Below are 12333 nucleotides of genomic sequence, written 5' to 3' on the forward strand. Positions count from 1 at the left end.
GCTGACCGATCGTAATTTCAAACTTTATGGTAATTTCATGATTTACACCACTGAAATAAGAACTCGAGTACTATCACGGTGACCTATATTTCCATCGATTCTGTACGTATCGCTGTCCAACAATTTCCAACCGCTATTCTACTCAATTTATATACAAATTTCTACGTTTGTGTATTATCGATCAAACGTTTAACGGTAAATTCGAAATCGCTAGAATTTCAATCATACTCGAATGTCCGAGAACGTAATCCGAATCTGGAACACCTTTGAACCGGCCGCGGATAATGACGTCAGGGACAAGCGATTTATAATGGCACCGCGGTGCGTATCGTCGCGACACGCGTACGCCCGTCACGGCGATTTTTTACATCACCGTGTGGTACCATAAATCAATTAAACAAAAAACCGCGGAGCCTGCGAGTGACAAATTCAGCTGCGACTCGGTCGAACCACCTGCAGCGAATTTGATTTGCGCGTCGACCGCTGCTGCCCTTTCCTCCTCGTTACAGTCCGGCTTTGTTGTTGACCGACGCCCTTTTTTATGCGGATATTTCCACGAATTCGTGACAGTCAGCCGTGCATTTTTATACGTTTCACGGGAAACGCGAACATTCAGACAAATGTAAACCTCTAAATCAGTGTTTCCAAAGTTTACATATACGTACAATTAGATGTATTAAACAGGATCGGTTGCCGATAAAGTAAATTTATATCTCGCGTTTCGATCAAATTAGAGCACAATGTTCAAGAACGAACGTTTCAATCCATTCGTGATTTAATCTATAGATAGCAGTATCTATCAATATAGTAGCTATCGGAATAGCATATTTGTGTAAATACATCTGCCGAGACACGATCGATAAATACTTTTAATAATTATTTCTTTTCTTTCGTCCCACGTTCGAAAGCCCGAGCATTTCAATAATTAAATAATCTCGAACTTGAGAAATAAACCTCAACTTTCCTACGTCAATTTGTTTAATTTTCTTGGTGTCTGGAATCGGCCCTAGAAACTCCAGGATACCTCGTGTCTCTGAAGAAAGCGAAGACAACGTTACACTCCGTGAAAACTTAATTGCTCGGGGATTCGAGCTCGTTAGACACCGCGACCCCGATTCCCCGATTCCCGTTCCTTTTGCCGTTCTTCTTCCTCCGGTTATGCAATACGCGCGCCAACACTTAAAATAATCGTTCGAGTCCATCGTTATTCGACGTGTTGTTAGCAGCTGTTCGAGGGGAAAAAAGGAAAAAAGAGAAAAGAAAAAAATGATAAAAACAGGCCGATCTATAAAACTGAAGAGGAGTAAACATACACTGTTCGTGTGGATTACTTCGCTGGCATGTTTGAGAAACAGTGTACGCAATGCGTTAATGGCCGCATCGTTCACGTTCCACATCGAATATATTTATCGTTACTCACGGCCCTTCTCTACCTTTTCAAATTGTTTCGCTTTATTCTTCATTAAGGGGCATTTTTTTATTGGAGTACGGGCACGAAGCGAAATGGGCTCGCTCTCGAAGAACATTACGCTTCCCAAGGGATTCATTTCTCTCCGGTTCTATTCCACTCACTCACGATCAATTCCAGACTTTGCTTCTTACCCTCGTGTAACTTCGAATTGGCCGGATTCGTGCTCGTTATATCCGATGTCGTGAGTGCACTTACACCATCGCCGCCGCTTACAATCGTTTCACTCATCCAGTTGATGATTTTGCTTTCGGACCTCTTACAACTTCGAGCCATCCCGCAGGAATTCTCTGCCGCCTCTTATTACGCTTAGTGGATCCCTATCAATCTAACTTCAAAATGGAATTTCGTGATTGCCCCGCGTCTCTGCACCAGCCATTAAGACCCCTCGTCTCGCCGGGCGAAACAAAATCGACCCGCAAATTGCCCTAATTATTTACGTGTCGAAGCTGTTTCGCGCGCCAAGAATAAACAACTCTGTTACGGCGGATAAGTGGAAAGGTGGGTGAATTTCTATTTCAATCGAGTTATCCGCGAGAACACCGACCATAGTCGAGACACTTTGTTCCAAGTTAAAATGCAAATCGCTCTATTTGCGAATTCCAGCAACTTGTTTTCATCAAATTGCTTTTCGCTGTTCTTTCCGACTTACATCACGAACAAATCGCATTTCCACATTCTAGCTTCGAAACGTTCATAAATCGAACATTTTCCGGCTTCCATATAAATACACCATTTAATCTACCAAATAAAATTCCTCTACAGACACCGTTAAACGATATTTTTCTACTCACTCGTCCCTACCTCCGCTCATCCTCGTGGAAAAACTTTCGATCGTGGAAAATCTCGCCGCCATAATCCGCGCAATTTCGTCTCACCTGATCAACCTGACGAACAGGACATAAAACTATAAGCCAGCGAGTACACGATAAAGACGATTATTGCGCTAAATCGTCCTGCTCGTACATTTGCCGTTACTCGTAACGACAAATTCCGCGACTAATCTCAGCCTCTCGCCCACACACGAGAACCGAAACGCGTAGTAAGTTCTCGTTGAGCCGGCCGAATCCACGAGACCTTCTTCTTCTTCCGAAGGTGTAATTCATCGCCGTCGACGGAATACCAGTGTCGTTGGCCGCGTTTCCACGCGGCTGCTCATAAAACTTTGGTCGAGGAGGAAAACGAGCCGAAGAAAGAGAGAAAGAAGAGAGGTGGAACAGCGGGCGAAGGAGGAAGAAAGCGAAAGGAAGCTTCCGAGCTACGAAAAAAGATGGATGGTTGGTGAATGGTCCACTTTATTGCACCGGCGGATATTGTATAGCTTATGGCTACAGGGGGAGGAACGGGAACAGTTCTGGGAAAGCATTTTCCCTGTGAAACGAATGATCTATCGCGCGCGCTACGCCTACCCACGGACGCGGTTACGGGCAACGAATTTTTGGTCGGTCCGCAGTCTCTGGACAGAAACTCCGGCGAATTACTTGGCGAAACTTCTTGATCCTTCGTACAAGTTGAAACTTGGATTCCGCTTGATCGATTCGAACCCGGCCGCAAACTTTCTCTTCAATTTTCGCACGATTATAATTTTATCATCTGACAGCGCCGTAAAACCGCGACGAAACGACTTTGACTGCGAACCGTCGGTTTTTGAATTTTCACCGGTTTCCACGAATTCGTTTTATCCTACCGCCGAGTTACATCGGAGGAAGCAGTTCCCAATAAGCGCTTCGAAGCCGAGTAATATGCCGTTCGTGATGCAATCGTGGGACTTTGCGATTAATTAGCTTTAGTAACACGGATCTCGTTAAAAAGAAAAGAAGAAAAGAAAAAAAAGGAAAGAAAGAAAAGAATCGGAAGCGTGCTTTCGGAATCGAAGCTGGCCAGACGTTAGAGGAAGGCGGGGAGGAGATCGAATAGGGAGGTAGAGCGAACGAATACTGCATCAAACCGAATCCAATAACTCCCACGGGATTACAAACCCGACCCTCGGGAACCGAGCGTTCCCCGAAGATGTGTAAGTTGCGGCGAAGAGGAGACTACGAACGAAAATAAGAGAGAAAGGTGTAGGACGAAGAAGGTGTTGGGATAAGGGAAGCTAGTTCGAAAAGGTGGATCGTCGCAGGGCTAGGATATTTCGTTGTGACCAACCAGACGTATATCGCAGCTTGCATTCGTATCAGCTGCACTTGTAGATGGGAAGCTACGCGAATGAACCGGCTACGTGGGATATTTTCTTTGAAAATTTTCAAAGAATATTTCACAGGACAGCAGATGCGGATCTGTAGGAAACGAAAAGTTTTCATCAGGATATCGAACGAGGGAAAATAGAAAGCGATACAGAAGTGTACCGGAGAATAGTTAAGACACATTGTACGCAGAAAAAAGAATTCTTCTGTCGTTTATTGTTCCGATTCTCGGATGGCTCGCGCAAAATATCTTCGCGTCGTTTATTCGTTACGGTAATTTATCAACGGTCGATTTATGAATTTTAAAGAGGGAATTTCCCAAATTCGAACATCGCTCGTGGAACACGTTGCGCGACGTACTTACAGATCAATGAAGATCCTGACACGTTTTTACAATGCAAAAAGATCGACGGATAAAGCGCTTTTGACACGAGAATCAAAAGGGCGAAACCGCAACGGTTCGATTAAAAAAGAATAACTCCCGGCCTGCGGTCACGATACACCTCGAACTGGCAACAAATGCAGAAACAAAAAACAAATGAAGAAAGAGGTGATCGGCAAACAGAGCCACCAAACCAAACCACACGAACCATCGTCGGAACGATGAAACAAAATATTTGTGCGGTTTCAACGATTTTCGTGACGCGCTTCACCAGCTCCCTACAAAATTGAATTTCTCCAGGAAGATTCGTTTACCACCCGTTGCATAACATAGCCATACACGCGTGCACTGACTGCTACACATCGTCGTGTTACCGTATGTGTCGAAGTACGCTCACACTCGCCTACATTCCGATCGGTCGAAGGAACTAGAGGTAGCCGTTCCGACCAAACGATAGGTATATAACTTAGAAGTCGTTCATGGGATTTTGACAAATCGCCGAGGCTACCGCCGCCCTATTTCTCCTTCCGCTTTTTCTCCTTTTCGTTCGATCAACCGAGCTCTTAACTTTTACCAATGTCCTCGAACAACGATCGAACGAAAACCATATAATCGTAGCATTTTATAAAATAGTGGATTTTGAATGTATACATATGAAAAATTACAAAATCGTTGAGTCTGACAACAAATACAAAATGGTACTATGATCGTTACACGATATCACGAATTACTAGACATGTATGTATAGAGCAATAATCGTGGAGCTTCGAGTATGGTGTACAAAAATTGCGGTTTCATATATACATACCTGGTAGATTTGTAAATATTTGTCGTGTTTCAATTGATAAATACGGAATCTCTTAAAGAACATTGTTTCTTTTTTCTACGCATAGGAAAGCAAATAAGAATTTCGTAATAATTGGGCTATTTGACTGGAAAACAAACTGCGCGAGCCCTTTTTCAGAAAGCTTCTCAGATTCGGTTGCGAGTTGTTCGAAAGGCATCGAGTTAATTCCATCGCTACGTGGCTCCTTCTGCCAATAAAACGTAGAAACATTCTCGATCTAAAACGATCGAAAATTGCAAAAGGTATCGGTCAAGCCTCACACCACCGGCCTGCTTTTCCAACCGGGGCAACAATGTTGCCGCACTAAATCCTCTAGCCGCGCACTACCAGAAACTTTTCCACGTAGCTCGAGTTCTCCGGGGTTTATCGGCATTGGAGGCAGTTTCCGGCAGCCAACATTCTTTTTTTCTTGCTTGATATTTCTCTCTTTTCGGACTCTGCCCCTCTTCTACGGAGCTAATAAAATTCAAGGGTCACGCAAATCGAGCGTAACCGGGCAACCTACTCTTTCGAGAGCGATCGAACTTTTGCCTCTCGCTAGAGCCCGATATTACCGTCACGGCACCGCAGCAAAACGACCTAACGACGACTCAAGCCGAGAGAAACTGTATTCGACGATCGCCTTTTACGTTTCACAATTACGAATCGTAATTACACTGTTCAAAACAATAAGGAGCAACTAAAGTTGCCACGAATGGCTTTATCGCACGAACAAAATGAACAGAGACGAGCAAGTCATATACGTATATTGCCGTGTTATTCGAACGAAACTGATCGTTTTTAAGGCAATGATCAAAACGAAACGGCAATGATGCAAACGTAAGGAGCAGCCATCAAAATCAAAGTGACTGACAAAATCGCGAGACTGGTTAGCGATGTTCCATTTTGATCGATCGTACTCGTCCAACTACAAACAGATCATATAACTGCACTTCAGACGACTTTTCCCATTTTCTACGATTTTTCGTTCTCGTATAACAGAAGTTCGCATTCGGATAACTGGATTCAATCGCCAAGATTTCGTTCCAGTAAATGGAGTTTAGACAGATAGGGCCTGTCACCGTAATTGTTTCGAGCAACGTACTTTTTCACAATCTATAAGATACAACCTCCCACTTCCATGTATTGCCGATAACGAATCGGTTATTCTCGTAAAAAGTCATTGACATAATTCGAATCGCTGATGAAGCATAGATCGATCGCAAACGACGATAGCGCTCTCTAAGTAGGAAAGAACAGACGTGGTCAGGCCGGAATTCGAAACGGATCAACGGGATAAAAGAACGATATCGAGACAACGCTATTGTACTTACTGACTAAGGTGAGGAAGGGTATGTTGTGCTGTTGAAAATGGGGCGTGCTGCAAGCTTCTTCCGGCCTTGAAACGGCGCTTCCGGTTTGCACTTCTATCACGTGACCGTCCCTTCGGTAGAACGTCATGCACATGAAACCGCTCCGACTGAAAACAGGAAGAATACCGAATAAAAACCGCACATTCCTTTGCCCTGTAAAAGACTGGTAAAACGTTTCGCCACGCGAACAATAACACGACTGTTTACTCTGACAATGGTACCGCGATTGTAGCGCGCGTCCGGCGCAACCCGTTCCTCAAAACACTGTACTCTTTTTTCCTTTTATCGGCAGAGTTCTTTGCCCCTTTTTTTTTTCTTTTTCTTTCCGTTCCTGCATTCGGAGACTACGAACTTTTTCCCTTTTTATCGTTCGCGTCCTTAGCTTTCTCCTTTTTCTTTTTCCTTTACAGAAAGATGAAAATTTTTCCTATTTTTCCTTTTTTCTTTTTTTAACCGCTCGTGGCGTACAAACGACAAAACAAACATGCAAGAATAGGCGAACTTTATGCTAGCGATCGAAAGCGGTTATACTCACCAACCGACGGTGAAATGCGCGACCAACATAGTCATCGTCATCGCTTGAGCAGCGCTAGACTGTTTGATGCTGTTGCACAAGATCTTTACGTCCTGATCTTCTTGACCCGGAACGTACTGTCCGTCTAGGGGACCGTTTTCGAATCTCGAGGAACTGCTATTCGATCTGGTTACGTGCAGGGAAGCGTTCCGAGGATGGAACGTGTAAGATCTGGTCAGGTCGAGGGTGTGCCAGGTCAGTCCGCCGCTAGAGTGGCCGGTTAACCAATTGGGAAATCGGCACTGGCCGGGTGGCGAGACTGAAAGCGTACGGAAACCAATTTATTTAATGCTGATTGGACTGTTGCCACGAGTTGCCCTCCCGCTCTTTCAACTTCGCTACCGGCGTTAAACGGAACAGCTCCTTTCGTTTTAAAACGTATTTAGAATACGGACTTTGCGATATCCGTCTGTTCGTTCGTTTGCCTCTCGTTTTTATCCGCGTCGCTTAAACGGTTCGTTTCCGCCGACTCGATGGAATATTTGAGAGTGGCGCGGGCCAACGCCAGACCTTGAGCGTAATCGACTCGACCTTGGAATCGTCGCTTTAATTCTATTCGATCGTAGTCGTCGATGGTCGCGCGCCGAACGCCGTCGGAAGACGAAGTCTAATAGCCGTAAGAACGGAATTATCGCGATAATGTTCACCCGGCAAGACGCACTCCCGTATTCTTTGGATGAACGTTTCCGTAGTTTGATCCAGACATTCGCATTCTCGCATCGATCGACGAGAATCGTCGACCATTTCAATGAGATCGGGAGAATTAAGCGAGCGGGAATAAGAAGAGATCGACGAAGAAGAACGAAAGAGACGATCGGGACGAGGCGATCTCCGAAAATTTCGCAGTCAGCCCACACTGGCTCATAAAGTCCTCGACGTTACGAAACGACAGCCGGTAAAACGTCGACGCAGGTATTCGATAGCGAAACAGAATCGTTCGAGTATCTCGTCAGTCCACTAGAGCTACCCTTCCCCACTTTCTCCCTCTTCCTCTCTCTCTCTCTCTCTCTCTCTCTCTCTCTCCAGAAACTTCCCAACGTGTTCCACTTCTGGCTCGGGGGTGTAAAATCCGGACGTGAGAAGGAGCCACTTCGACGGTGTTGGGTAGAGGGGGGAAAAGGTTGACGCAGGAAAATGGATAACAAAGAGGGAGCGAGCACGAGCATCGAGAAAAAGGAAGAAGAGGAACGCGGTCTATAGGCCGGTAGATAGATGAAAAAGGAGCAAGCAGAACGGAAGAGAGGCAGAGATGAAGCAGGATAGCAAGAGACAAAGAGAGGACATGGCGAAGCACGGAGAAAGGGATGCCGGAGAATGGGACACGAAGAAGGGAAAAAAAGAGAATAGCCGGGCTGTAACGACGGAAGGGTAAAAGGCACGATATATAAAAAGTATAGGGGAAAAAGGATGGGAAAATAGGAGGAAGATGGGGATACACGAAGAAAGAGACGGGGCAAGTTCAAAGGAGAAATACCGAAGGAATAGTATGATAAGGAAAGAAGCGTGGGGTAAAGGTTGGCGAATGGAGGATTGACAGAGTGTACGTTCGGGCAGTTTTATGGCACGTAAAAGCATTGTTGCACAGCCTGGAAAAGAATGGAAATAATTCAGCGGCTCCCTCGATAAGTCCACGACGCGGACGAGCGAGATACAAATTCCGTGATCGTAAAAATCGAATGGCATTTCCCTTGTTTTACTTGCTGTCGTCCTTTATCTTTTCGTGGTATCAAGCCGCGCGCCGTCTTTTTCCTCCTCGCTTCTCTTTCACTCTTCGTGAATCCGTCTCTCTCTCTCTCTCTCTCTTCGATTTCGCACGTACCTTTTTCACCCCAGCATCCCCCGTCCGCGTCGACCCTTTCCGTTATTTTTCCCGTTCCCCGTCGTGTATTGCCAATCTGCATTTTAACGACACCGATAAAAATCTGACGGAAAGTTGAATTTGTAACTCCCTCGTATCGGGCTGACTGCAAACGATTCAGCCCAGAACGTTGAAAGAGATCCGCCGATGTCGCGATTGATTTCTAATATTTATGTTCCGAGCTACGTGCAAGTTCCAGCTCGTCGATAATGAAGCGGAGTGACGCGCCGAGCTCGCAACTAACTTCACTGCCTTCCAACTTTTAACGAAATCAGTAATTACAGTTTGTAAAATCTCGGAAATCTGGCCGTTAATCGGTACGTTGAAAGTTTCCACGTATAACTGGCGGTTGTTGCGCCTCTTTCGAATTTCCTCTAATTCCATTAGGTTAGAACAATATGAAATCAGAGAAGGGATATGGTTGTCTCGCGTGACAGCACACCGATCAGGTGATTTTATTTGTCCAGTCGATGCTGTCCAAATATTATCGAACGTAGCTTACCACCGGAAATTTCGGAGCACGTCCGTTCGATTAACGAGCAGGTTCGCCGACGTAATTGCCTATTCGGGAAGGGCCTCGTGGCACGGAACACGGTTCGGAGGCTCTTCTCCTCCATGTTTCAAGACATTTCTCCCTGTCTCGGACTTGGTCTACGGCGTCGGCTAAGTTCCCTTTCGCTGGTTAAACCGCACGTTTCGAGCAGTTATGAAAACGCAGCCGAGTAATTTTCCCGGGGTATTGACTCTGCGGAAGAGTCCAGGCTAATTGAACAAACTTTCGAGCCGGCCTGTGGCTGCAGTTAGAGGTACTCAACGACGGATAGATAAAGAGAAAGAGAGAGAGAGAGAGAGAGAGAGAGGAATAGGGAGAGAAGCAGGTCGAAAAGGAAAAGGAATAGGAATAGGGTTGAGAAAAGAGAGAGAGAGAGAGAGAGAGAGAGAACAGCCACGTGGGAAACCAAGCAGAAAGAAGAAAGAGAGGAAAAGATTTAATGTTAATCCATTTCCCGGGCTGTTTCTTGGCGTCGCTCCCTTCCTATTTCTCCGGTGCCGTTTCCACAAGAAGAATTGAGATATTAACGACACGGGCGCTTGCAAGCAGCGAACCGACGCTGTGTGGTGCGCTTGGATCCGAGCAAACCCCTTGCCTTGACCGTTTGCCGGCATCTACCTTCGCCATTTCTTCGACCGACAGTTTCATCCGCGTGTCGGCGACTCTCGCTCGACTAAAAACGATTCGGGAAAGAAAGTGGCGCGCCCATGCCGCGACGAGGCTGCGGGGCGCCGCTTAAAGCGAAAGACTCTACAAATCTACTCAAGTGAAATCCGTTAACGAAGTTTGCCGTGAAACTGTACGCAGTAAGATACGGGCTAGCAAACTCTCGAAGAAGAAAGTGCAAGCCGAAGAAAAAAGGGAGAAAAAAGAGAGAGAAAAAGAAAGAGGAAAAGTTCGGTGGCGCGCGCTCGCGCAAGGGCCGAAGAAAAGAGAAGACCGTACCGAGGAAGTGGAGTAGCGTGTAAATATTCCTTCTTCGCGCTATGGATCCGCCATTTTGACACGACCCGTTAATGACACTGCGAGAGAGCTAAATTTTTCAGACCGTGATTCCTCCGACGATACAGGTTTTCCTTCTTTTCTCCCGAGCTTTCTCGCGTATTTCGTAACCTGACCTTATTCCCGCCATACTCGTTTGCCTTGACGCCAAATTTAACCTAATCGTTAAACTCTGAATACAACTTGGCAAAACACGTTTCTTCGTGTAATTCTTTTACGGAAGTAAACACCATCTGTAACGAACGCTTCTTCTTCTCCAAATACTCAAAGACGAATTACCTAAAGAAATCTATTTTATCGTGCAGCTAAATTTGCTCGAGACAATTTATTCGAAGGAAAGATCTCTCTCTCTCTTGAAAATCAATTGTATTCAGAAAGCCACGTACCTTTCATGAGCGTCATGGTTCGAGATCCTTCCATAGGGCTGAACAGACCGTTGCAAGTGGCGTCACCGCTCTGTGCCACCCGGTAGATCTCGGCCGCACCCTCGGGCACCGGTCCACTCTGTAAACCGACATCGTGATCCATGGCTCCTATGCCCATGGCAGCTCTGTGTAGATTACTCTGCACTGTCTGGCCGGCCTTCTCGTAGACGAAGCATCGGTATCGATCTTCGTTACTGGACGCGTGTCCGTGATGTAAACGGCCCACCAGGTAACGGCTGCTGCCCTCCTTCCAGGTGGCCAGGCATTCCAGTTCCTCCACTGAAACGGCCAAAATAACCGATTTCATCGTAAATATGGACGACCGACGGGGGCGTAGACGCGATCGGTCGCGTGTCACCTGTCGTTTCGCAGTCTGCGATTTTGTTCTTCGTACGATGAAATTTCGTTCGACACGATTTCGTAAGCACTCGTTTTTTTCCCGCTAGCTCTCAGTTCGGGATCGTCCGTGGAACAGCTTTTCACCTAGGATATCGATGAAATTGGAGATTCGCGAAGGATCGTATGTTGGACCGGCAAAGGTATATCATCGTGTCTTTTATTTCCGACACGAATCACGAGAATGAATTTCGATTCGGTAAGGCGAGTGCCTAACGAGTTACGCGTCTGTTTTCATAAAATTTTGCCGGCTGATGGAGAACCGACGAATATTTCCCCAATATGTTCAACGTTTTCCCCGGACCCGCTGTAATTTATAGGATATTCCACGATAAAAGTTACGTTCGAACGAGCGATACACGCCCGTGTAGCACTCTCGTACTACTTGTATACCAACTATTGGCCGAACGTATCGTTCAATTTGCAGAGAATTAATACTAACGTTAAGTGAGTTTTAATCCCACAGAAGCCCAATAACAAGGTATGTAATTCCATTGTCCAGTGATTCGATTAAACCAACAAAAGCCATCTCGAAACCAATCATATGCAAATCAAATTCTTCGAAACATGCCATAAATTCATTGTAATAAACTTTTGCGCTTTTCAATGTAAAACCTATAGCTCTTTATTTCTCCTCCAATAAATACAATTTTGTAACCCGAAGCTTATTCCTGTAAATCCTTTGATTTCTAAATTCTATAACGTTTCCTTCTGAGTACTACTACTGTTAACATCGTAATCTGCGACGCGCTACACTCTTATTTAATATCTGTAGAGAAAGCTTCGCTCCAAGCACCTCTTATCGAGTGACTATTCCTTCACTTTGGTTTAAAAGCAGCCCCGCGTTACTTAGGACAGTCCACCGGCACTGTTCTCATCCGGCGGCAGCGTTGCAAAGCTCGAGTCTAATCCGAGAAAAACGATCCGCCGTTCATCACGACGAGCAGCGAGTAATTTTCGCCAGAGGGTTCGTGCTGACGAGCTGCGGAGGCTGCTAGACGCGGAAAGGCGGCAGGATTCGCGCCAGATCTCTGCATCTATCGGCGGGGATCAAATTCGACGCGGGAACTCGTGGAAACGAGACTGAGCCGTATGCGCCGGAATCTGGACCGGCTGACGAGCAAAAGAGCGAGGACCGCCACCGGGGGAACGAGCTTTTTCGTTCGAATCCTCGCAAATTGCTCGCGGCGTCCTCGCCCCGAAGGATCAGGGATCAAAAAAGGAAGCCGGCTGTGGAGGAAGAGAACGAAGAGAAATAAGGCAAGAAGAAAAAGTACGAAGGAAGAGGAA

General features: G+C 46.0%; 1 protein-coding gene across 3 annotated transcripts in view; it reads right to left on the reverse strand.

Annotated features, from left to right (window-relative positions):
• Nucleotides 1-12333, reverse strand: part of LOC117242304 — a 252371-nt gene that overhangs the window by 30694 nt on the left and 209344 nt on the right. For all 3 annotated transcript variants that reach the window (XM_033508846.1, XM_033508845.1, XM_033508847.1), the window contains 3 exons: nt 10609-10926; nt 6771-7068; nt 6197-6342 (listed from right to left, as the gene is read on the reverse strand). In XM_033508846.1, coding sequence (XP_033364737.1) covers nt 6197-6342; nt 6771-7068; nt 10609-10926 — 762 coding nt within the window. The remainder of the gene's footprint in view (nt 1-6196; nt 6343-6770; nt 7069-10608; nt 10927-12333) is intronic.

Source organism: Bombus vosnesenskii, unplaced genomic scaffold (assembly GCF_011952255.1).
Source record: "Bombus vosnesenskii isolate JDL3184/JDL3185 unplaced genomic scaffold, Bvos_JDL3184-5_v1.1 scf7180000016273, whole genome shotgun sequence".
NCBI lineage: Eukaryota > Metazoa > Arthropoda > Insecta > Hymenoptera > Apidae > Bombus > Bombus vosnesenskii.